Here is a 23,291-nt window from a genome sequence, read left to right as displayed (position 1 = left end):
ACACAGGAGATGCAGGTTCAATCCCTGAGTCAGGAAGATCCCCTAGAGTAGGAAATGGAAAATTCTTGCTTGGAAAAATTCCATGGACAGAGGAGCCTGGCAGGCTACAGTCCATGGGGTTGCAAAGAGTCAGACATGACTGAGCACATGGGCCATGCATGGCTTAGCCAAGTACTGTGCTGGAAACAGGTGTTGCGGCCATGAGACTCTGTTGTTGAACTGGCTCACCAGCCCAGGCTTCCTATTTCCCCTGGGAGTTTCTCTGTAGGCTCCTGAGCTGTGAGGCAGGGCTATCTCAGTCTATCAAAGTTTATCTCAGTCTATCAAAAGGTTGTAATAATGTTGAACCTGGAAAGCAAAGAGGTTGACATCTCAATCTTTCTTCCCAGGAGGCAATCCCAGGCAAACTTTCCCATTACCAACTTGGGCTAACTAGGATTATTTGGAGGAATGGTCTTGTCCGGATGTCCTGTTACATACTTTCCCCAATGCAATGGGTACAAAATGCTCCTATATATGTGTCACTAAGAAGGGCCTTTCAAGTGTTTCTTTTCTAAGCAAAGACGAAATGTTCCTGGTGACTTGAGGTTTACTTTGTCAGAGAAATGACTAGCAGTTTGTCTTAAAAGAAAGTTTTAAGATCTGCCTCCCTGATAACCTACTATCAGTTCAGTTCAGTTCAGTTGCTCAGTCGTGTCCGACTCTGTGCAACCCCATGGACAGCAGCACGCCACGCCTCCCTGTCCATTGCCAACTCCCGAAGTTTACTCAAACTCATGTCCATTGAGTCGGTGATGCCATCCAACCATCTCATCCTCGGTCATTCCCTTCTCCTGCCTTCAATCTTTCCCAGCATCAGGGTCTTTTCTAATGAGTCAGTTCTTCACATCAGGTGGCCAAAGTATTGGAGTTTCAACTTCAGCATCAGTCCTTCCAATGAATATTCAGGACTGATTCAGGACTGATTTCCTTTAGGATGGACTGGTTTGATCTCCTTGCTGTCCAAGGGACTCTCAAGAGTCTTCTCCAACACCACTGTTCAAAAGCATCAATTCTTAGGCACTCAGCTTTCTTTATGGTCCAACTCTCACACCCATACATGACTATTGGAAAAACCATAGATTTGACTAGATGAACCTTTGTGGACAAAGTAATGTCTCTGCTTTTTAATATGCTGTCTAGGTTGGTCATAACTTTTCTTTCAAGGAGCAAGCATCTTTTGATTTCATGGCTACTATTCATTAACCTGCTATACATTAATAGAATTACATATGAAACAGAAGTAGTACAAAGGAGGGAGTGGTTAACTTTGCTGGGAGTGGGGGTGGATGATGGTGGGAAAGTGGTTTCAGAAAAGACAGTTTGGGGTAGGAGACCATCAAAGCTTCATTTTAAAGGATGTTAGGACGAAATGGGATTGGTATTTCAAGTAGAAGGAATAACATACTCAAGGGAAAACCACAGAGGGGAATAGGAATGTGCATTTGTCCCCCGGGTAAGGGGTAGAATATAGCTGCTGGGAGTGGGGAAGAGTGCAAAGTTAGGAATTCAGAGAGGTGGTGGTTTAGTTGCTAAGTCATGTCTGACTCTTGCAACCTCATGGACTGTAGCCTACCAGGCTCCTCTGTCCATGGGATTTCCCAGGCAAGATTACTGGAGTGGGTTGCCATTTCCTTCTCCAGGGGATCCTCCCAATCCGTGGACTGAACTCTGGTCTCCTGCACTGCAGGCAGATTCTTTACCAACTAAGCTACCAGAGAATTCCCTTCAGAGAGGTAGACAGAGCTTATATAATTGCCTTTGAATAGGATGCTAAGGATCTTGGGGTTTATCTTGGTGATGAGAAACTAGTGAGGAATTCATTTATCTGCATCTCATTATCTTTCCTGACAAGCAGGTGCCATTTCTGTGCCTCTGCCTTCTGGTAAATATTATGGTCCTCTCAGGCAACTCAACCTGGAAATTTCAGAGTTAATTAAAAAATAACTAAATAATGATCCTACTAAACAACAATCTCACCTATCTCCATCCAATCTGAATCCACAAAGTGCTTTCCTTCCTGTTTGTTCTGTGCTGCTCTCACTCAGATGCCTATGACCTTTTATCTAGATTATTTCAAAAGTGTTCAAACTGGTCTCTCTACTTGATGTTTTCTCCTTCAATCCATCCTACACACTACTCTTTCTTAAATGATAGCTGAGGCCCCCAAACCTGCAATACTCCCTTTTATACACAGAATAAAGTCCCAACTGGTTACCTTGGTGTTTTAGACCTTCCATTAAACATTGCATCCTCTTCTGTCATTTCACACTCCTTCTTGAATCTCCATCCACACCAGACTTAATCATCTTCCTGCTTCGTATCCTTCTTGTCTTTGTGTCTTTTTCCTCCTATTATATCTCTCCTAGAGTCCTTTTCCTCCATTCATTTTACAAGGGTTAGCCCTAATCACATCAGCTGCATAATACATTACTCCAAAATTCAGTAGTTTAAAACAGCGATCAGTATATATTCTCTCTCACAGTTTGTGTCAGTTAAGAATTCAGGGGTATCTGGGTTTAGTGTTCTAGCTCGTGATGGCTCATGAGGCTGCAGTCATCTGAGACTTGACTGGAGATGAAAGATCTGCTTCCAGGGCTAAGTGACCTGGTGCTGGCCCTTGGCAGGAGTCCTCAATTCTTTCCCAGGGCTGTTTGTTCCCTGTAGCAGTTGGCTTCTCCAGCAGCAGCAACTTGAGAGATCACAGCAGGAACCACAATACCTTTCATGATCTGATCTCAGAAGTCACGTATCATCACCTTTGCCATAATTTTTTTTCACACAGATCAGCCCTTGTATGAGGGAGATTACACAAAGGTATGAATACCAGGAAGCAAGAATCATCTGTGACAGTGCTAGAGGCTGTCTATCACACTATCTGTTCAAGAGGTTTTCTAGATTCCTTAGCTCCATATTCCCCATTCTTCCCTATTCTCATTAGTTCAAATTCTTTAAAAATCAGAGCTCCTGGAGATTGCCCAATAAAGTCACATTAAAAAAATTATAAAGTTTGAATCTGAAAATGTGCTTTGGCTAATTATTGAAGGATACAGTACTAAGGAAACTTTTTTAAAATCCTAGGTTGACAGAAACTTCATTGTTTGGAAATACTATTAGTGAGGGGCTTCCCAGGTGGCACTAGTGGTAAAGAACCTTCCTGCCAATGCAGGAGACAAAAGAGACTCGGGTTTGATCCCCGGGTCAGGAAGATTCCCTGGAGGAGAAAAAGGCAACCCACTCTAGTATTCTTGGAAAATCCCATGGACAGAGGAGCCTGGTGGGCTACAATCCATAGAGTGCAAAGAGTTGGACATGACTGAAGTGAACTTTGCACACACACGCATATTCTACATTAATCTTACCTTTCAAGAAACAGATCCCCTAGTCTGCTTCTCGATGCAGGTCTGATATTAATTCCTTCACATATAGATCTGATTTGCTTTATTAAGTACTGTTTCATTTAGTCTACCTAAGTTCTTTCTTTCCCCTAATATAATAACCATCTGCTTTTCTTCCCTTTTTTGGAGACATACCCACAATTCCTCTGTTTCCTTTGCTCTGTGGTTTCCTTTGCTGCAGCAAATTAGTAAACGTAACTTTGTCGGGTTACAGACTTGTCCCTGGTGGTATTTATATGATGGGATAAAATTATTTGAGCTCATATTTAACTCATTTCATTTTTAAGAATCAGTAACGCTTCTGTTTAAAATTATTTATTTATTGTATTTTTGGCTGCATTGGATCATCTTTGCTTTTTCTAGTTGCAGTGTGGGTGCTACTCTTTTTTTTTTGCTTTTTTAAAAAATTATTATTATTATTATTAACACCAAAAACATTTTCTGCTGGGGTATAACAGATTAACAATGTTGCAGTAGTTTCAAGTATATAGGGAAGGGACTCAGCCATACATATACATGTATCTATTCTCTCCCAAGCCCCTCTCCCATCCAGGCTGGCACATAACTTTGAGCATAACTTTGTGCTTTCAGTTCAGTTCAGTTCAGTCGCTCAGTCATTCCCGACTCTTTGCGACCCCATGAACTGCAGCACGCCAGGCCTACCTGTCTACCACTAACTCCCGGAGTTCACCCAAACCCATGTACAATGAGTTGGTGATGCCATCCAACCATCTCATCCTCTGTCATCCCCTTTTCCTCCTGCCCTCAATCTTTCCCAGCATCAGGGTCTTTTCAAATGAGTCAGTTCTTCATATCAGGTGGCCAAAGTATTGGAGTTTCAGCCTCAACACCAGTCCTTCCAATGAACATCCAGGACTGATCTCCTTTAGGATGGACTGGTTGGATCTCCTGGCAGTCCAAAGGACTCTCAAGAGTCTTCTCCAACACCACAGTTCAAAAGCATCAATTCTTCAGTGCTCAGCTTTCTTTATAGTCCAACTCTCACATCCATACATGACTACTGGAAAAAGCATAGCCTTGACTAGATGAGCCTTTGTTGGCAAAGTAATGTCTCTGTTTTTTAATATGCTGTCTAGGTTGGTCATAACTTTCCTTCCAAGGAGTAAGCGTCTTTTAGTTTCATGGCTATACAGTAGGTCTTTGTTGGTTTTCCATTTTAAATATAGCAGTGTGTACATGACCTTCCCAAAGTCCCTAATAATCCCTTCGGCCAGCGGGGGCTATTCTTGATTGCAGTGCATGGGTTTCTCATTGCCCTGGCTTCTCCTGTTGAGGAGACTGGGTTCTAGGCATGTGGGCTTCAGTAGTTGCAGCATCTGGGCTCGGAAGTTGTGGCTCATGGATTTAGTTGCTCTGAGGTATGTGGAATCTTCCCAGACCAGAGATCTAACCTGTTTCCCCTGCATAGGCAGGCAGACTCTCATCCACTGGGCCACCAAGGAAGTCCACTGATGCATCTTGAACAAGGGTATTTTTAGAATATCTTGCCCAGTGAATCATTCTTGTCTTTTCTCTGAGCTATAGTCTACTTCCTAAATGTATCTTTTTAAAAAAAAAATACAATCTATTTACTAAATAGACATATTTTGGACTAACCTTGCATAGAAAATCCAAGATGATAATCACTTTCTCCCAAGTCCCTAACACTTTCACAGTGCTATGCAATTTTTTAATGAACTAGTAATTTTCCCTTTTGCCTTCTTGACTGACTCTTGTAATCTGTATCAAGCAATTGCCAATTTATATTGAGAAAACACCTAGGAAACCACTGTTTTGTGGGCTACTTCAAACTGGGCTACTTTAATATATGAACTTGTTTTCTGATTGACACACTTGCTTTTTTCTCCTTTCCTCAACTAAAGACAGGGACTCACTAGTCACTGTACATACCCGTCTAAATACTAGGGATTTCTGTATCACAGGCCCTGGCTGAAGAATGCTGTAATCTGTAATGCCCTTCTGATTCCGGGAGTAAGGCCACCATGATTACAATGCACTCTTGTTAAGGCTGAATGTCCCTCTGCAGAGGATAGTGTTTCTCAAATGTGTTTGATCAGAGCCACATTAAGAAATACATTTTGTTTCACTTCTCGGGGCACATAGATCCACATGATATAAAATTTTCTCAGAACAACTCCATTACACGTAGGGCACCCTGAGACTGCTCTATTCTTCTAGATTTCATTAAAAAAAAAAAAAAAAGTAGTGGTCTCCATCTACCAAACCGATATATAATCCCCTAGAGATGAAAATTTATGGTTTAGAAAACACTGGCTTGGAAAAAGACTTTTGATTTGTAGTCAGTTTTTCCACATTTCCGTACACCTCTGAGAGCTTCCTACAGTTGTTTTCCTCTAAAGGATTACTGCGCCCTCAGTTTTGTGTAAAGGATCTGTGATGGGGCCGGTCCCCTTCTTCCTGGCTCCTTTAAGAGGGTGGTAACTGCCCAACAGTGGAGGCGGAGGGGCAAGTCTCACCAAGCCCCTGGGGCAGTCCAGGGCGGCTTTTCCAGTTCTTGTGAAAGCCTTGTGCGTGTGCGCGCGCGGAGGTGGGGGTAAGGGCGAGACCGCGGGATACACAGAGGGCTTGTTAAGAGCGACCAGCGGCAAACTGAGCCTCAGGGGCGTCTCTGCGCTCGCGTGCTCGGCGAACCCAGGAGGGTAGGCGCGTGCGCAGAGCGCGTCCCGAGTCTGTTCTGGCCCCGGTGGCGCCTGCGCGCGCTCCCGCCGAGCCAAAGTCCGAGGTGGGCTCCGGCGCGCGGCCGGCGCGGCGGCGCGCGCCAGGGGGCGGTCCTGCGCGGTCGGCACCGCCCTCCCTCCGCGCGCTCCTCTCCTCCCAGTCTCCCTCGCGCTTCCTGCACTACGGTAGTCGCCGCCGCGTCCGCGTCCCCGATCCCTTCCCTGTCTCGCTCGTGCTGGCTGTGCCATGGCGGCCTTCAGCAAGTACCTGACCGTGCGAAACTCGTCGCTGGCGGGGGCCACGTTCCTGCTGCTTTGCCTGCTCCACAAGCGGCGCCGCGCCCTCGGCCTGCACGGGTAAGAAGGCCCGTGGCCGCGCCGCCTTCCCGGGCCCGAGCTGGTGCTCCCCGGGCGCTCTTCTCTTTCGCCCGGCGGACGATCCCCTTTGCCCCGCGGGGTCAAGTGGAGCCGGGACTGGCCGCGGGCGCTGCCAGGCTCCAATGTCAGGGTGTCCGGGTGTCCCGCGACGCGGGAGTTCTCCGTGCTCCCTACGCTCCGCCTGCCTGTCCAGCTGCCCACTCTGCCCCCGGGGGTGTGAATCTTTTTCTTGCACCCGCTAGCAAACCTGTGCCTCTGATCCGAGGAGTGCCCCCCGCCCCCATATCCTCCCCTTTTTACATCAACTCCATCACCTCCTTTTTTGGATCAACTTTCTGGGTGTGTTGTAGTTTTGCCATCTCATCTGTCAGTGGGTTTGCTTTGTGGACGATTCTGTGTGATTTGAGGATGGGGATTGGACGCACAGGCTGGAGGCTGTTGTTTAAGTCAGTGGGTGAGGTTTGGCATGAATCCTTAGTAGTTGCCGTTGAGAAGTCGCTAGGATGGTTCATGTGAACTATCCCGGATCCACTTGCAAAGTTGCTTTCTAAAGTGGTGTCCCTTTGGAGTTGGTCAGTGGACGCCCTGGCATTTCAGCCGAAAAGGCTGAATCTGTTCCGAGGTATTTGGAGGGCAAGGTTCCCTTTCTTGGCCCGCAGGTGGAAGGTGCAAGTGTGCTTTAGATAAGGGTTAGGAGCTCTATTGATTATACTCCGTTGCTTCTCCCTCGAGAATTTTGATGTTTAAATTTAACTTTGGGAGATTATAAGATTAGAGAAGGAAGAGAGAATTGAGTTACTTGTTGTGGGGTTATAGATATAATTTATTTGCTTCAGCAGATGAATGAGGAAAGACTATGTCAAGCATGCCTGCCGGGAAAGTATTGAATCTTGGCACAGTGTTTTCATGCATTTTATCTCATTCATTTCTTTGGGCAGGTATTGTTGCCTTCTCTTTTGATTTGCCTATTATATCTGATTAGTAATAGACGTTGGTTTAAAACATTGACAAGTGGGCTTCCTTCCCTTGAAGTTCTTCCTAAACCTTCCCCTTTGCCTGATTTCTTTATCTTACTAAAGTCTGAAGCAGTGGCCCTTCTTTTCCTTCGTAAATCTGCTTAACAAAGTTGAAAATGATTGGCATCTTCATCAGAACAGAACAGAGCTTTTTCTTCTATCCAGTTTGCTTTTAAAATGACTTATTATGGAAAATGTATATAAACAAAATTTTAGATGAGACTATGCTTTCTGAGCTCCCAGTTGCAAATGGAAGTTATGCATTATCTGGGAATATGCCAGTAGAAAATATTGAATGTCGTAAAATAACTTTGAATTACATTTTTGTGGAGAAGTATTTCAGGGCATGGAACAGGTGTTTTATTATGGGAGAGGGGGATTTAAGGACTGCCCTAACAGCTCTGGCTTGCTTTTATGATTTTTTTTTTTAAATAAAAACTTTGTTTTATTGTAGAATTACATAGTTGAAGAAAAGTACACATAAGTGTAGAGCTTGAAGAATTTTCACAAATGAAACTCACTCATGTAATCATCACCCAGATCTGCACCCAGTTAAGAACATTGTCAGCATCCCAGAAACACTCTCCAAGTCCTTCAAGTCCCTTCCAGTCACAGCTAAAGTAGTTCCTGATTAATAAGGCCATAGATAATTGAGTGAGGAAAAGTTTCAGCATAATCTGATGGGAAATAGTAGCAATAATAGCATAACAGTATAATATAATCTGGCTTATTAAATAATTTTGGGTGTTTATTCATTATTAATGTAAAATGCTCTATAGATCTCTTTCTGAGAAATTTTGTAAACTTTGGAGGGAATTAAACTATGCAGCAGTTAATTTACTAAACAAAAGATTCTTGTTAATCTTTTGCACTGGCAGTACAGTACTAAGGAAAATCTTTATTTTACACATTAAATAGTGTGGGAGGGGAATGCAAATTATGAGCAGATAAGCTTGAATTTTAAATTACAGAGATAAAATTGTTGGATTATTTTAAAGCCATGAAGAATGGTGTCAAATCTATCTTTGTAGATAATATACCTCCAGAATCATTTGGATATCTTTCAGTTGCCGTCTTTGGCATCATAGTGTTGTAGCCACTCGTTCCGGCAAACAGACTCACTCAGAAGGACAGTGCAGATAGTGGAGTGCAGTTTTTACACTGGCGGGCCCAAGGCAGAGTCTTCTCTTAGCCAAGGACCCTGACCAGTTTTTGTGAAAACCTTATATACCCTTAAGTATACGTGTCCAAACCCACCTCCCCAAATTCCCTGAAACTAGTCTGAAAAAAGGAAAGGAAAGATACAGTCAAAGTTAATCCGTGATTCATATGCCTTAAGCCTAGGTAGTTAACAGTGGACAATTATCAATAGGCCTGTGGCCATAGCCCAATAAGCATAATAAAATTTATGATTCTATTTGGTTACACACATAATTAGGGTATTCTTTTAGGCCACGGAGAGTCTAGGTACGAGCCCTGGGGCTCTTCTGTCCCGGGGACCTGGTTTTCCAGTTGGTTTGTGGTTTCCACAGATACTGGGCATGTAGCTCAAAGTCCACAGTCCGGCCCAAGATGGAGTCCTGCTTTCAAGATGGAGCCTGTTCTGTCTGTTTCCTCCTTCAATAGTTTGAAGATTAGAACATTCTAACTTTATATTTTACTGGCTTTTTGGGTATCTTTGGTAACAGGGCTAATTAACTTTACTATGGTGGTCTGCAGTCCATGGGGTCGCACAGAGTCGGACATGACTGAAGCGACTTAGCAGCAGCATAGTGCCTAATTAAGGAAATTGTGACTGCTTGACCTTTAATAGCTTGTCTGTGCTATTAACAAATTTGTCGTAGAAGATAGTCCTTAGAACCAGATAGGTAATAAAGATAGTAAAATCACTTTAAAAGATAGAACATTACATTATTCCAGACATTGGGAGAATGAGTAATTTTAATCTTCTGGGTAGTTTTTTAGTTATATATGATTTGACTGGGAGAAATATACTTTTATTACAGAAAACCTCACACGCTTTTGAAGTAAGCAGAATAATTTTGTGGACCCCCATACACTCTACACAAAAAGTACCATCAACATTCTACCATTCTTGTTTCATCTATAGCTCCTTGCTCCCTACCCCTTATTTTTTAAAGATTTTTAGGTAAAATTTGTATATGTTGAGCTATACACATCCTGTGTATTTTTAAAATAAATAGATGCAACAGTTTAACACATTCCTTTCATAAAATTAGAACATTTTCATCTCCCCAGAAAGCTCCCTTGTTCTATATGACCACTGTACTAACTTTTTCACCCTAGTTTTGATTAGTCATACATCTTATTTGTTTATTATTTATATGGGGAATAGTGGAATCATTTTATTCATGGATATAGGAGACCCATGTATTCAATTCAAAGGAATTATCTGTTTCATAATGTATTACCATGCTAGGTACTGTGAGATGGAGGTGTTTGTATGTATGTGTCACACATACATTAAAAAATATATGTCATCTTTAAGTGTGAATTAATTAAAAATGTAAGATGATGACAATGCAGTGTACAGACAGTCAGGCCTTAGAAACTTCTGAAAGAAGAGAGTAATATGGTTGGGAAGAATTAGGGAAGGTTTTATGAAGGATATGAGCTAAGCCTAGAATGAGGATAGGAATGAATGACTGGAAATAAATTGAATGTTAACAGAAGCCTTTATCAGATTTTTGTTGCATTTTATGAGGCATGGTCATGCTCTTTCAGTCCGTTGTCCACTGCCATGAGAGCTCTTTTTAAGAAACACAGATATGGTCATGTTATTTCTTCATTCAACTCTTTCAGCTATTCTAAAATACAGAATTCTTAGCATGAGAGAATGGTGTTCATGATCTGGTCCTTTACTACTTACTCTGCCAGCCATATAGAATTAACAGTCTCTGAGCGGGATGGGCTCTGCCCAGCCGTTGCAGTCTAATTGTAATCATTCTCATCCCCACCACTTCTTCCCACCCTTTGATGTTTATTTTCCTTCATGACTCAGTTCAGTTAGCACTTTCTTTTAAATATCGTCTGTCTTTTCCTGATCTCCAAACTGATGTCCTCTGCGCGCATGCTGCACTAAGCATTCCTCTGCTCTATATTGTACCAGTTTATTTTCTTGGCTTCTGCCTGCATCAGACTGTGAGTTTCTGGAGGCTATGGACTGAGTCATCTTTACATTCCTATTTTGCATATGTCACAGGATAGACATTCAGAAGCATTTATAGGATGGACAAGTGATACAGGATGGTTGAAGACTTTTTAAGGATAATTGACAGGCAGTTGGAGATGGGGTACTAGCACAAACATGAGTTAAAGGCATTATCTTCAGAGAAGTGATAGTTGTGTGCCTGAGATTATGTAACAGGAACTGGGGGTAGGGGAGGGTAGGAAATCAGTGGGCCAGTTTTAGAAGGCAAGGAAGGGACCAGTCAACATTGCTAAACTGTTTTATGATCTTAAAAAAAAAACAACAACAAAGAACAGAAGCAGAACAAAGCAGTTTTCTTTCTCTTCCCATGAATGCTTGTCAAAGTTCAGATTTCTCATCCTGGATTTCAGAATCTGCCTTTATCTGGTCTCACCTTACCTGGCTAATCTTTTATTCCATTACCTGCCAGCAACTACTGTGTTCCAAATAGACCAGTTTCTGCACTGTTTTCTGAACAGGCCACACTGCTTCTTGGCTTTGGAGCCTTATTCATGATTTAGCCGTACCTGGAATATCTCTTCCTATATTCTCTGTTCTTCAACTCTTATCCTTTGAAGGTTAGGTCAGGGTCACCTTTTCCATGAAGTGTTTTTAAACAAATAAGCATCCCCCTTTAGTCTTAGGAACTGTGTGTTTAGGTACTTTTTTTGTTTCATCTATTAATTGTTTGACTGAGTGTGATCTAGTTGTTGGCCATCAAAGTGTAGGCATGTCCACCAGCTTATGGGGTGGTCCTTTGTCTTTTTCAAAGCCCCAGTCTGTAGATGGTAGGAATAGCCAAATGTTTCTGAAGAGTTTCAGAAAGTTGTGTTTTTCTTAATCATGACTTGCTTCACTTCCATGTTTCTGCTCTATTTTAGATTCTACTTATATCTTGTCTCTTGAGCCTGTCATTTTGGTATCTGCCTTGATTCCTCCAAATTCACAAATCAGGTTTTGTTGTAGAGGTTTTTGAAAATTTGGAAGAAGTGGCAGGGATTATATCACAACATGTTGTTGTTGTTTAGTCACTCAGTTATGTCTGACTCTTTTGCAGCCCCATGCATTGTAGCCTGCTTGGCTTCTCTGTCCATGGAATTTCCCAGGCAAGAATACTGGAGCGCTCTTCTCCAGGGGATCTTCCCAGCCGAGGGATCGAGCTCAGGTCACCTGCATTGCAGGCGGATTCTTTACTTCTGAGCCATCGGGGAAGCACCATATCACTACACAGAGAACAGCTTAAAATGGAGAAGTTCTTTTATTTACAAGTTTCTTGGACATTCCCATATGGGGGCAACCCCTATAACATCCACTCTCGTGGTTCACCCTAAGGGTCTCATTCCCCCTGTTGGAAATTTATTAGCTTTGTTGGGTGCTCTAGGGGTTGGCCGAGTATGGATCCTCAGAATAAAAAGGAGATGCTTAAGTAGCTATAGGTGAAGAAGACCTCAAAGGATTTGCCAGGAAAGCAGCTATATACAGAAACCAACTGATGCAGTTTGTCTTCTCAGAACTGTGTAGCTGTCTGTGGTATGCTTCAGGTAACTGGGTACAGACTGCTTAATGAATTACGTGTCTCAGTTTTTGGTACATTAGCACCATTGGCCAAGCAGTCTATTTTAGGGCTTTTGCTATTGCCGTTCCCCTGCCTGGAATTCTCTTTCCCCATTTATCACTACTGTTTTCTCTCCCATTTTTCAGTCAGTTAGCAGATGTCTTCTCAGTGAGACCCTCCACTGGCCCTTAGTGTAAAATTGCATCTTTCACATACATACTCACTGCCCACTTTCTTGGCTCTTATTTTTCTCCGTAGCACTTAGCACTGTCAATTGCTTATTTAATTTACATATTAACTTACTTATTGTGTCTCTGCTGCTGGGATGTAAGTTCCATGAGGGCAGGAAATTTTTGTCTGTTTTGTTCATTATTATAACTCCAGTAGCTAGAGCTATGGCTGGCATATAATAGGCACTCAAAAAAGTTTGTTAGATGACTACCTCTGAAATGCTCATTTCTTAGAGCTGTAGTTACTATTGTTTTAAATAACAGTTTTTTTCTTGCTACAAATGTAAATGTTGTCTCCTTAAGTATATTATGAACTCTTTAGGAGCTGGGCCCCTTCTATATGCATGAAGGGATATAAGACAGCATATCTTAGAAATTTATAAAAATAGTATCATTATTATTATATCTTATAACCTGCTTTTGAAAGTTAGCAATAGAGTGAAAAAATTAAAAACAGTTCAAGAAAATTGAAAATCATGTATAATGTCATCACCATAATATATACATTGTTTTATTTGTATTACCTTTATTTATATGCATAAATTTTTACATAGCTGAATGCATGCTTTGCTATTTTCATTTTAAAGCATAGACATCATTCTTGTGTTTTTACATGAACCTCATTACTATATTTTAAAAGAAATATATAAATACTCCTTTGTGTGACTATATCATAATTTATTTTACACTTAAATATTGGATATCTAGATTGCTTCTGTAATTTTTATGGACAATACTATATATATTTGTGAGTGAACATTTCTCTCTCTGCTGAATTATTTCCTTGGAATAATTGCCAGAAATAGGATTAATGAAGGAAAGTTATAAGTTTTCCTTAGTATAGTTTATACCTTTCCTTTTCCAGAAAAGGTGTAAACATTCTGGAGCTACACAAATTCTACATATTACTTTTTAAGCATTGTGCCATAGAATACTATGAATGAGTGCTAATTTAATTCTCTAATCATTAAGGGATATTAGAATTTTTTTGGTAGGGGGATTATTTTAGAGGGGTAAAATAATGTTGCAGACTTATTTTAATTTGCATGAATGCATATTTTTACATGTGAAACATCTTTATTATGGAGACACTTGGCGTAGTATAAAACAGTCACTGGGGTTAGATACAGGTTCAGGTTTTTATTCAACTGTCTGCTAGACCTGTGATCTTGGTCAACTACTCAACTTCTTTGAGCCTCACTTTTTTTATCTGTAGAACATGAATAATAATATTTACTTAACTCAGTAGTTGTGAGGATTAAATGAGAAAATGTCCTAACTCAGTAGCTGGAACAAAGTTCAGTGGATAAAAAATAACTTTAATTTTCCCTTTGCCGCTAACAGACAGCAAAACATCCCATTGTTAGGTTCTCAATAATTATTGAGCCTTCCTAAAAGTTTTCCTCACAAAAAAAATATGCCCACAAAAATCTCCCTAAAGAAACCTTTTGAATCAGAGTTGGAAAGTATTTAAGTTACTTTTATGTGACATGGTTTCAGGCCTTTGTGTTTTTTCAGTTGTTGCTTCCTGAATATGATACTATTTTTCTCAGTCCCTTAAAGAGGAGGTCTGAAACTGAATTCATTATTCTAAGTGTGGTCTGATAGAGTGGAATAGGTTGTTACCTGCTTTGTAGATCCAAAACATTTGTTAAAATAGATGAAGTTGCATTCATTATTGTGGCAGTAAGTATTCTTTACTCATATTTTAGCTTTCACAATTGTTTCCCTCCTTTCCCCTTCTCAACTTGCTGGTTTGATTTTTTTTTAAACCTGGGTATGGGTATTTACAAGTTATCTTTTGGCATGTTACTTCCTCCTAAATTTTTTTCATCCTGAACATTTAATTAGTATTCCTTCTGTATATTTTGTCAGTAAATTAAGTTATTGGATAGGACTAAGTATAGAACAATATATTTATAGCACTATAACCTTTCTTTTAAATGATACCCTTTGGGTGTTGGTTCTCATCTTTAACCTGGTACCTTTTCACACGTTTTCTTCTAGTGATGATTTGGCCCTCTGACAATAGGGCTAGGCATCGGGGTCAGTCAGAGTCCTTCCTACTCTGTGATGTTTCTGCTGGAGTCACTGGTGAAGGGTCTTTCTTTTTTGGTCATAGATGATGAATATCACCACATTCTACTCTGCTGCAATAAAATATAAACTGAAATTATTATTATTATTATTTTTGGCCACACTACATGGCCTGCAGGATCTTAGTCCCCTGACTAGAGATCAGACCTGTGCCCCTGAAGTGGAAATGCAGAATCCTAACCACTGGACCACCAGGGAATTCACTAAACTGGAATTGTGAAGAAGAGATAGGCACTCTTTGTAATTTTCTTTATAGAGTTATATATGCCAAATTAAGTTTTATTCAAAATGGGTAGTGTATTTCTCTATTGTTATTTTTTTGGGAATGATTCTTTACAGAATGTTAGAGATGTTTAAAAATGACATTTGTAGTCGTTTCTACAAAAAATTAGGCATAAGGCCCTTGGTTAAGAGTATGGCTTTTATCATAACATTCTTTTTATGAGGAAATAACTTTTGTTTTAGGCATTTCTGTCAGGAATATAACCTTCCATAGCATTAGGATAAAATGCTATGGTTGGATAAAATGCTATTGGTTGTTCCCAATAGTTGTGGGAACTATTAATGCATATGTAAAATAGTTTGAAGTCCTGCTAGGTGAAACTAGTAAGTGTGCTAAAGGTGTTTTTTTTTTTTTTTTTTAAAACATTCATTCGTTGTCCTTTGGATAATTAGCAGTCCTAAATGAATGCAGTTAATAAAGTATAAAATTGAAAAGCTCATCAAAGCATTCAGCTATATTGATTGATATCTGTGAATCACCGCTATAATGATACTATAATAATAGAAATAAATGTGAGTTATATGATTTATTCTCTGCTTAAGAAGTTATCTATTGGCATTAAAAATAAATCAGTTATGTGGAAGGCATTATTATGCATATCTTCAACTTGCTTGTAAAAAATGCTTCATAATAATTTGTGTCAAGCTCAATCTTCTGACTCTAAATTCAGTGTCACTGTCATTCTCTCCTCATTGTATCTTAGAAGTGAACTCAGGGTATAGCAGAAGAAGGAACTGAGGTACGTCAGATCTTTTCCTCATTTCAGAACACGGACTGGAGGAGTAGGTTGGCGTGGGAATCAGGGAACCACTCGAAGAAAGGAGCCCAAAGATCATGCACCAAGTCCTGAAACGTTGCGTGCCTGCTACTTGTTAGATGCTGGGTGTATCAGTCCAGTCGCTCAGTTGTGTTCGACTCTCTGTGACCGCGTGGGCTGCAGCACGCCAGGCCTCCCTGTCCGTCACCAACTCCTGGAGCTCACTCAAACTCATGTCCATCGAGTCGGAGATGTCACCCAGCCATCTCATCCTCTGTCGTCCTGGGTTTATAGAGATGAATAAAAGCTCCTGTTCTCAAGAGTTGGGGGATATGATACAAGTCTGTACCTTCATTCAACACTTAGTGCCAGGTACTGAGGACACACAGTAGTAAATGAGAGAGGTTTGTTTCCTAGATGGATCCTCAGTGGGAGACCTATTTCATTTTAGTTTTGTATTGGGCACTTGGGAAGATTAAAAATTGAACTAGAATTTTTGCTGTTAAGAAACTCACAAACTATTGAAAGAATCCTGTGTCTTAACATTTCACACTGAATTTCTAGTTTAAAACATCTGGTATATTTTATTTAAAATATTATTTTTCCATTTACCTGTAAATACAGTTTTGTTGTATCAGGAAATTATGTTTAAAGTGTTTTCAACTTTTCAACGTTTTAAACATTTACTTTCCCCTGAAGTAATGCCCAAGATGTGCTTTTTAGGAAGCAAGTGTCAGAGAATCAATGAAATGATCCCCATTTTTAATATATCAGATTACTTCCAGTTTAACTATTGATGGGTGAATACATTTCTCTGTGTATTTTATCACTGGCTCAACAAAACAGCACTTCCCCATTACTGAAGAAAGTTTCAGTGTTGGAGAAAATAAAACATTGATCCAGCACATTCTACTGAATTCTTGTTATACGTCACTAGTCTAGGTAAGTACTGAGATACCAAATTGATGAACATTATTTCTGACGTCAGTCTTATGGAAATGCAAATACATAGAAAACTTTTATTGTACAAATCAATATCACTAGACATTTGGTCTAATAATAATTCTGTGGGAGGTAGCTCTGAGCTGAGAATGTTTGATTGTTTTGGTTGTTACCTGGGGAGGTTTCACTCTTGTACCTGATCTTAAGAGATAAGGAGTAAAAGGCATTCCAGGTAGGGAAAGTAGCATGAGCAAAGGCATGGTGTTGGTGGAATTATGATTCGAGAAGAAGGAATTTCAAGACACAAAGCTGGTAACATTACTATTAACTGTTTATTGAGCACTTGTCATTATTACAGGTTTAAATATTTTGCATTTATTCCTTACAACAGTCTTTTGAGATAGTTGCTTTATTATCTTTATTTTATTGGGGAGTAATCAGAAAGGTAAAAATGACCCCTGATGATAAGAGTTCTTATGATTGAATTAGCCATGTAGAGGGTAAAAGACAGAGTAAAACATTTATATCAGTCCTTCAGATTGACTTAGATTTGTAACCAAGCAAGGCCTCATATGCCCATTGACACAGAAAGTCAGACTCTTGACAGCAGATGTTTTCAGCCAAGTAAGGGTTTATTGCAAGGGGCCAGGCCGGGGAGTGAGAGACTGTCCTCAGATCCATCTTGTTTTTTGAGTTGGAGATTGTTTTAAAGGGGAAGAACAAAGAGGATGGGCCGAATCATCATCTGTGACATTTCTTAATCATAGTTTTGGGAGTTAGGATGTTTTAGTTTAGGAGTCCCAGACCAGGTGGTCCATGGCTTGGGGGTCTGTTAGCTCATCTTGCCCTGGAGAAACAACCTGGGTTAGTATATTAATGATGATAACAGACTAGCGATTTTAGTACATTAACGATGTTATCGACACCAGCAGATTTAGTCATCTGACTGGTTGATTAGTGTTCAGTTAGCACAGGATTGAAGTCAAAGGGAACAAGAAAAGGAGTAAAGAATTGGATAGAGAGATTAATCATAAACTCAGTAAGGGACCTTAGATTCAAAAGAACAGCCAAGAATCATTGGGGGTGGGGTGGGGAGGGGAAAGAATTATTCAGGTGTTAAAAAGAAGTCTTACGTTGAATTCAAACTGAAGTTAATTGTTACATTAACAATTTTATCATAGTACATTAATATCGAAGTATTATAATCATTGGAGGAGGTAGTGGTAACCCACTCCAGTATTTTGCCAGGAAAATCCCATGGACAGAGGAGCCTTGTGAGCTACAGTCCATGAGGTCGCAAAAGAGTGGGACACAACTGGGCACTGAGCACATTATAGTTATGGTGAAATACTGTTTAAGGTCTTTAAAGCTTTTTTATTGTACATTATACAACAAAATGTAGAAAAAGTATGTGAAATACATATATGAATTAATGTCTTTTTTTTTGTAACTAGCACCCAGGTCAAGAAATATCTTGGCCATCCACCCAGAAGCCTTCCACTTGGCCCTTCCTAATCACAGCCCCTTCCCTCTATAGTCCTGACTTCTCTGGTAATGGCATCTTTGTATTTCTTTATAATTTTTATCATCCAAATCTACACTCCTGAGCACTGTAATTTAATTGTGTTTGTGGGGTTTTTTTGTTCAAATGTCTCTTAACCTCTGTGTCCCCATGCTCTTTCTCTTTCCCTTTTCTTTAGACGTCTCTGGTGGCTCAGACGGTAAAGCGTCTGTCTACAATGCAGACCTAGGTTTGATCCCTGGGTCGGGAAGATCCCCTGGAGAAGGAAACGGCAACCCACTCCAGTACTCTTGCCTAGAAAATCCCATGGACCAAGGAGCTTGGTGCAGGCTACTGTCCATGGGGTCGCAAAGAGTCGGGCACAACTGAGCGACTTCACTTCCTTTCTTTTCTTTTCTTTATTATAGTTTATTTGTTGAAGCAACCAGATATTTTCATCTATACAGATTTGGTAATCTGGATTATGCCAGTTGTGTCATTTTTCCTCATTCTCTGTATTTCCTCTAAATTGGTAGTTGAATCGAAGAGCTTGACCAAGTTTAGATTTTGTTCTTTGGACAAGAATGCTTCCTAGGTGTTGATGTGGTATAGTCTCTGTTGCAAGGTATATAATGTCTGGTTGTTTCTCTTTTTGTAATTTGAGCAGCCATTGATATTTGATGCCTGGAACAATGAGCTTATTATTAGGGTTTACAAAATGGTGATATTTGAATTGTTATTACTTCATTTGTAAGGTGGAATGCTTCCATAAAAAGAAACTTTTCCTCATCTGTTTGGTTATCCAGTGACACAGTTCAGTTAGGAAAGGCAGGATAGATGTTTTCTTCTTTATTAGTTTTTAAAATAATACAGTTTTGTATGACAAAAAAAAAATAAAAAAATAAAATAATGCAGTTTGTATGGCAGAAACCAACACACCATGGTAAAGCAATTTTCCTCCAATTAAAAAAAAATATTAGTTTCTTATTATTCTCCAAAGGTGATCAGTGCGTGTTTCATAAGTGTCCTTATGAATTTATTGATTTCCTCCTTGAAAAGTAGAATTTAATACTCTGTTTTAGATGCTTTGGAGGAACCTTTATGAATGCAGTGAATGTTCTATGAAATGTGCCTCAGTTATCAACTATTGCATTGGCATCATTTCTGTTTAAATTTTAGAATCAGCATGTTGGGATATTGATGATAATTTCGTCTCATTTATAGATTAATTTCTAATACTGGTTATATTGCCCTTGCCTTTTTTTGATCAATCTTGCTATGATTGTAAAATGTGTCCGTTTTTTTTTAAAATTGACTCTTAGTTTTGCTTTACCTCTATTGTCTTTTGTTTCATTATTTGCTTTCATCTGAATCCTTTTATTTATATTTTCTTCAGTTAATTTTGTTCTTTTTCAAATGTTCAGATAAATAATGAATTTTCAGTCTTTTCTAATGTATGCATTTAAGGTTATAAAGTTCTCTAAGAACTTTTTCATTGCATCCCACAGGTTTTTTGATATGTAAACTCTTACTTTGTAAACATATCATTTGATGTATATGTCAATCATTTCAAATATTTAAAAAAATTTCTTAGACCCATGGCTTTCCACAAGAGAAAGTGAGTCTCTTTATGTCAGTTGTAACACAGCATCCCAGCAGTTATTTCTGAGTGGCTGCGTAGTTCTTTTGCTAGGTTTGCCTAGCTTCCCTTATGAGCTGTATCTAGTAGAGGACTGGCAGTGCTTTGTGGTTCGTATCTGGTAGCTGGTGCTGGCTGGTGGCTGGGATGCCCCAGTTTTCATCTTAGTGACTTTGTATCTTTCAGTAGGCTCTTCAGTTGCTCAGATGGTAGTCTCAGGTCAGCATTCTGAGAAGTCAAGGTGAAAGCAGAAAGGCTTCCACACATTCTGTTTACTAGAGCAAGTCACAAGCCTGGCCTAGATTCAAGGATGGGAGAAGATTCCTCCATTTTAGGAATTTGTCTCAGATTTAGATTTAGGAATTTAATCTACCACAATTTACAAACCCCTAAATGGTTTTTCTTGTATTTTTCTTTTTGCTGTTAATTACCAGAAAAATTGCTTTGTGGTTAGAGTACTGATTTGTTTTTTCATCATTTTGTTTTTACCTTTTTTAGTTGTTTGGAAGTTATTCTCTATTTAAATTTTTTAAAAAATTTTTACTGATTACCCTAGAGATTTTGACATCTGCTTACCTTTTCAAGTCTAAACATTAATCAATAAGAAATACTTCGTCATCCTTCCAGGCAGTAAAAGGACTTCAGAGCAGCGACACCATTAACTTTACCCCTGATTTAGATGCCATTTGTTGTCTTTGTTGTTGTTTTTTAGTACTATAAGACATTATGTTGTTGTTTTATATAATATTCACTTAGAGGTAATTATATATTTGCCATATTTGCTTTCCATTCCATCTTGCAGTCTGTGCCTTCCAGCCGGAATCAGCCCTCCTCTTCCTGTAATATGTCCTTTAGAAATTCCTTTAGTACAAGTCTGCTCCTGATGAAGCCTCTCCATGTTGTCGGGTAGTGTCTTCATTTGCCTTCATTCATGTCAGTGTCTTTTTTCCATGAATGTTTAAGTGTAGATTGGTGGCAATTTTCTTTCTGTACATTGAAGATTTGATTCCGTCATCTTCTGGTTTCCTGTATTAATGTTGAGAGGTCACCTGTCAGTTTGTAACTGTTGCTCCTTTGAAGGTAATTATTTTTTTCTCCTGTAGCAGTTTTAAAGAATTTATATTTGTCTTTGGTTTTCTGAAGCTCACTATAATTTGGTTAAGTGTGGATTTATTTTTTATCTATCTTGCTTAGGATTCACAGGCCTCTTAACTTTTGTGGATTGATGTCTTTCTTCCATTTTGGAACATTCTCAGCCTTTATCTGAGATCTATTGAACCAATTGATTAGATATTTAATTTTAATTGTTGTATTTTTTATTTTTAAGAATTCCATTTGGTTTTAAGTCTGTGTAGTTTTTTATTATTTCCTTGTTTTGGTAGATATCTTTGTTTTATTTTATTTCATTAAACACAGTCTGCGTTGTCTTATAGGATATGTTTGGAAATTCAAGTATCAGAAATCTTTTTAGGTCTGCTTCTGTCTTCTCTAATTTCTGCTAGTGCTTGGTTATGGAGTTTAGTTTCCTGTGTGCTTGGTTATTTTTGATTATAATCTGGACATGTTATTTAAAATTATTTGTAGGAATAATTTTGAGGCTTATAGTAAACATACTTTCATTTTAAGAGGAACGTTTGCTTCTTAAAGTGCCTAGGAGCAGTGTTAGTTTAGTTAGGGAACAACTTAAACCAAATTTCTTAAGAGAACGTACTAAAATTTTTAATACAGTATCTTAAGCAGATGCTAGACTCACATTTCAGTTTTCATAGTTTTGTTTCCCAAAGGAGTTATATCATTAAATATTCACATTATTGTCATGTTATTGTTGTTTAGTGGCTAAGTCGAGTCCATTGTCATGTTAATTCCCTTAAAATTAACATCTCTACTTTTGAACTTCAAGTCTCAACTTAAAAAAAATTATATTCTGGACAATTCCATATAGTTATCTTATTGGAACCTGAAAATTAGCACATTCACATTATTATTTCCCTGAATGCTTCTGTGATGATTCTTTATTGTGGTAAATAGAAACACTGTCCTCAGGTCACTCAAGGTGTAAACTATTTGTGAGGCAAGAGTTAAAATGATCTTTGCCTTTCAGGGCATAAGTTTGGAGCTAATACCTCTAGTATCTTTACATGATTCTTTCAATCTTTGTTCTTCTAAGATTCTTTCTAATCTTTGTTTCCATATTTAGTTAGGCCTTAGCTCTTGTCTGTTCCCTCACCCTATTATTTCTAGCATTTTTTTTTTTGCATCTTTCTTTCCATTTCCTTAGCCACCACCTTTGTTCAGCTCTTCATTATTTCTGATCCCTGATTGACCATGGTTGTGTGTGTGCACGTGTACTTCCCCCAAAACCACCCCCCGTCCCCTGCCTTACAGACATGCTGTGTTTGATATGGCTCTGGAAGTGAATTGGGAGAGAATAGAAATGACAAGGAAGATCCTTTTTAGAAAGCAGGTGGGAAAATTGTTGGTATATGAGAAATTTCCATAGCCTGAATTGAAGTCGGGGCAATAGAGGAAGAGGAGAACGTGGAGAGAGATTGAATAAAAAGAGTGTGCGGAAGGGAGATTACCTAAGAATCATCCTCAAGTTTGTGGCTGGGGTTGGGTAGAAAAAAGTACATTCACTGAGTTAGGGTCCATTTCAGTATGAGAAAATGGAAGGTAGATTTGGGGTGGAACGGTAAGTTCAGACATAAAAATACATGGAAAGTTTGAAGTAGTTTCAGTAGATACAAGTACAAATACCCTGAAAAATGGATATTCAAGTCAGGAGCTCAGGAAAGATGAGGGAACTAGAGGTTTGGGGAATCTTTATAGAGTACAGGTGATAGCTGATATCATGGTTTTGACTGAGGTGTTCTAGAGTGGTATCTCTTGGCCCTAATGAATCTAATGATTCTGATAATTTTTTAATTTTGTGTTTTCATTTTAGTGATGTTATAAATAAAAGAATATATCCACCTTCTGGGTCATCTGAATGACTACTATTGCAGATTTTTGTGTCTCTGTTTGTGTTTGAATGGTTGTTTAATTGTCTCCGAAGAGACCACATGTAAACAGTAAACAGACCTGCTGCATTAGAACCTGTATTAGGTTGACATGTAGTAATGTAAAACTAAGAAAATCATTTTCAGCTTTTGCATTCATGTTGTTCAGTCACTAAGTTGTGTCCGACTCTGCCAACCCATGGCCTGTAGCACATTAGACTCCCTTGTCCTCCACTCTCTCCTGGACTTTGCTCAAATTCATGTCCATTGAGTCAGTGATGCTATCTAACCATCTCATCCTCCGTTGCCTCCTTCTCCTCCTGCCCTCAGTCTTTCTCAGCATCAGTGAGTTGGCTCTTTGCCTCAGGTGGCCCAAGTGTTGGAGCTTCAGTGTCAGCCCTTCCATTGAGTATTCAGGGTTGATTTCCTTTAGGATTGACTGGTTTGATCTCCTTGCAATACAAGGGACTCTCACAGATCTTCTCTAGCACCACATTTCGAAACCATCAAGTCTTTATATTTGTACTGAATTTTTTTGCTGTTAAAA

At 39.3% G+C, this 23,291-nt stretch overlaps 1 protein-coding gene across 2 annotated transcripts in view; it reads left to right on the top strand.

Moving 5' to 3' along the window:
* Positions 1 to 6,061: 6,061 nt before the first annotated feature.
* The window catches only part of ABCD3 (ATP binding cassette subfamily D member 3), a 76,291-nt gene continuing 59,061 nt past the window's right edge, over positions 6,062 to 23,291 (top strand). The window contains exon 1 of one of the 2 annotated variants that reach the window (XM_043460598.1): positions 6,062 to 6,493. In XM_043460598.1, coding sequence (XP_043316533.1) covers positions 6,384 to 6,493 — 110 coding nt within the window. In that variant the 5' untranslated portion in view covers positions 6,062 to 6,383. The remainder of the gene's footprint in view (positions 6,494 to 23,291) is intronic. The other variant, XM_043460597.1, reaches the window with a different exon arrangement.

Source organism: Cervus canadensis, chromosome 2 (assembly GCF_019320065.1).
Source record: "Cervus canadensis isolate Bull #8, Minnesota chromosome 2, ASM1932006v1, whole genome shotgun sequence".
NCBI classification, from domain to species: Eukaryota; Metazoa; Chordata; class Mammalia; order Artiodactyla; family Cervidae; genus Cervus; species Cervus canadensis.
This window is presented reverse-complemented; position numbering and strand designations above follow the sequence as displayed.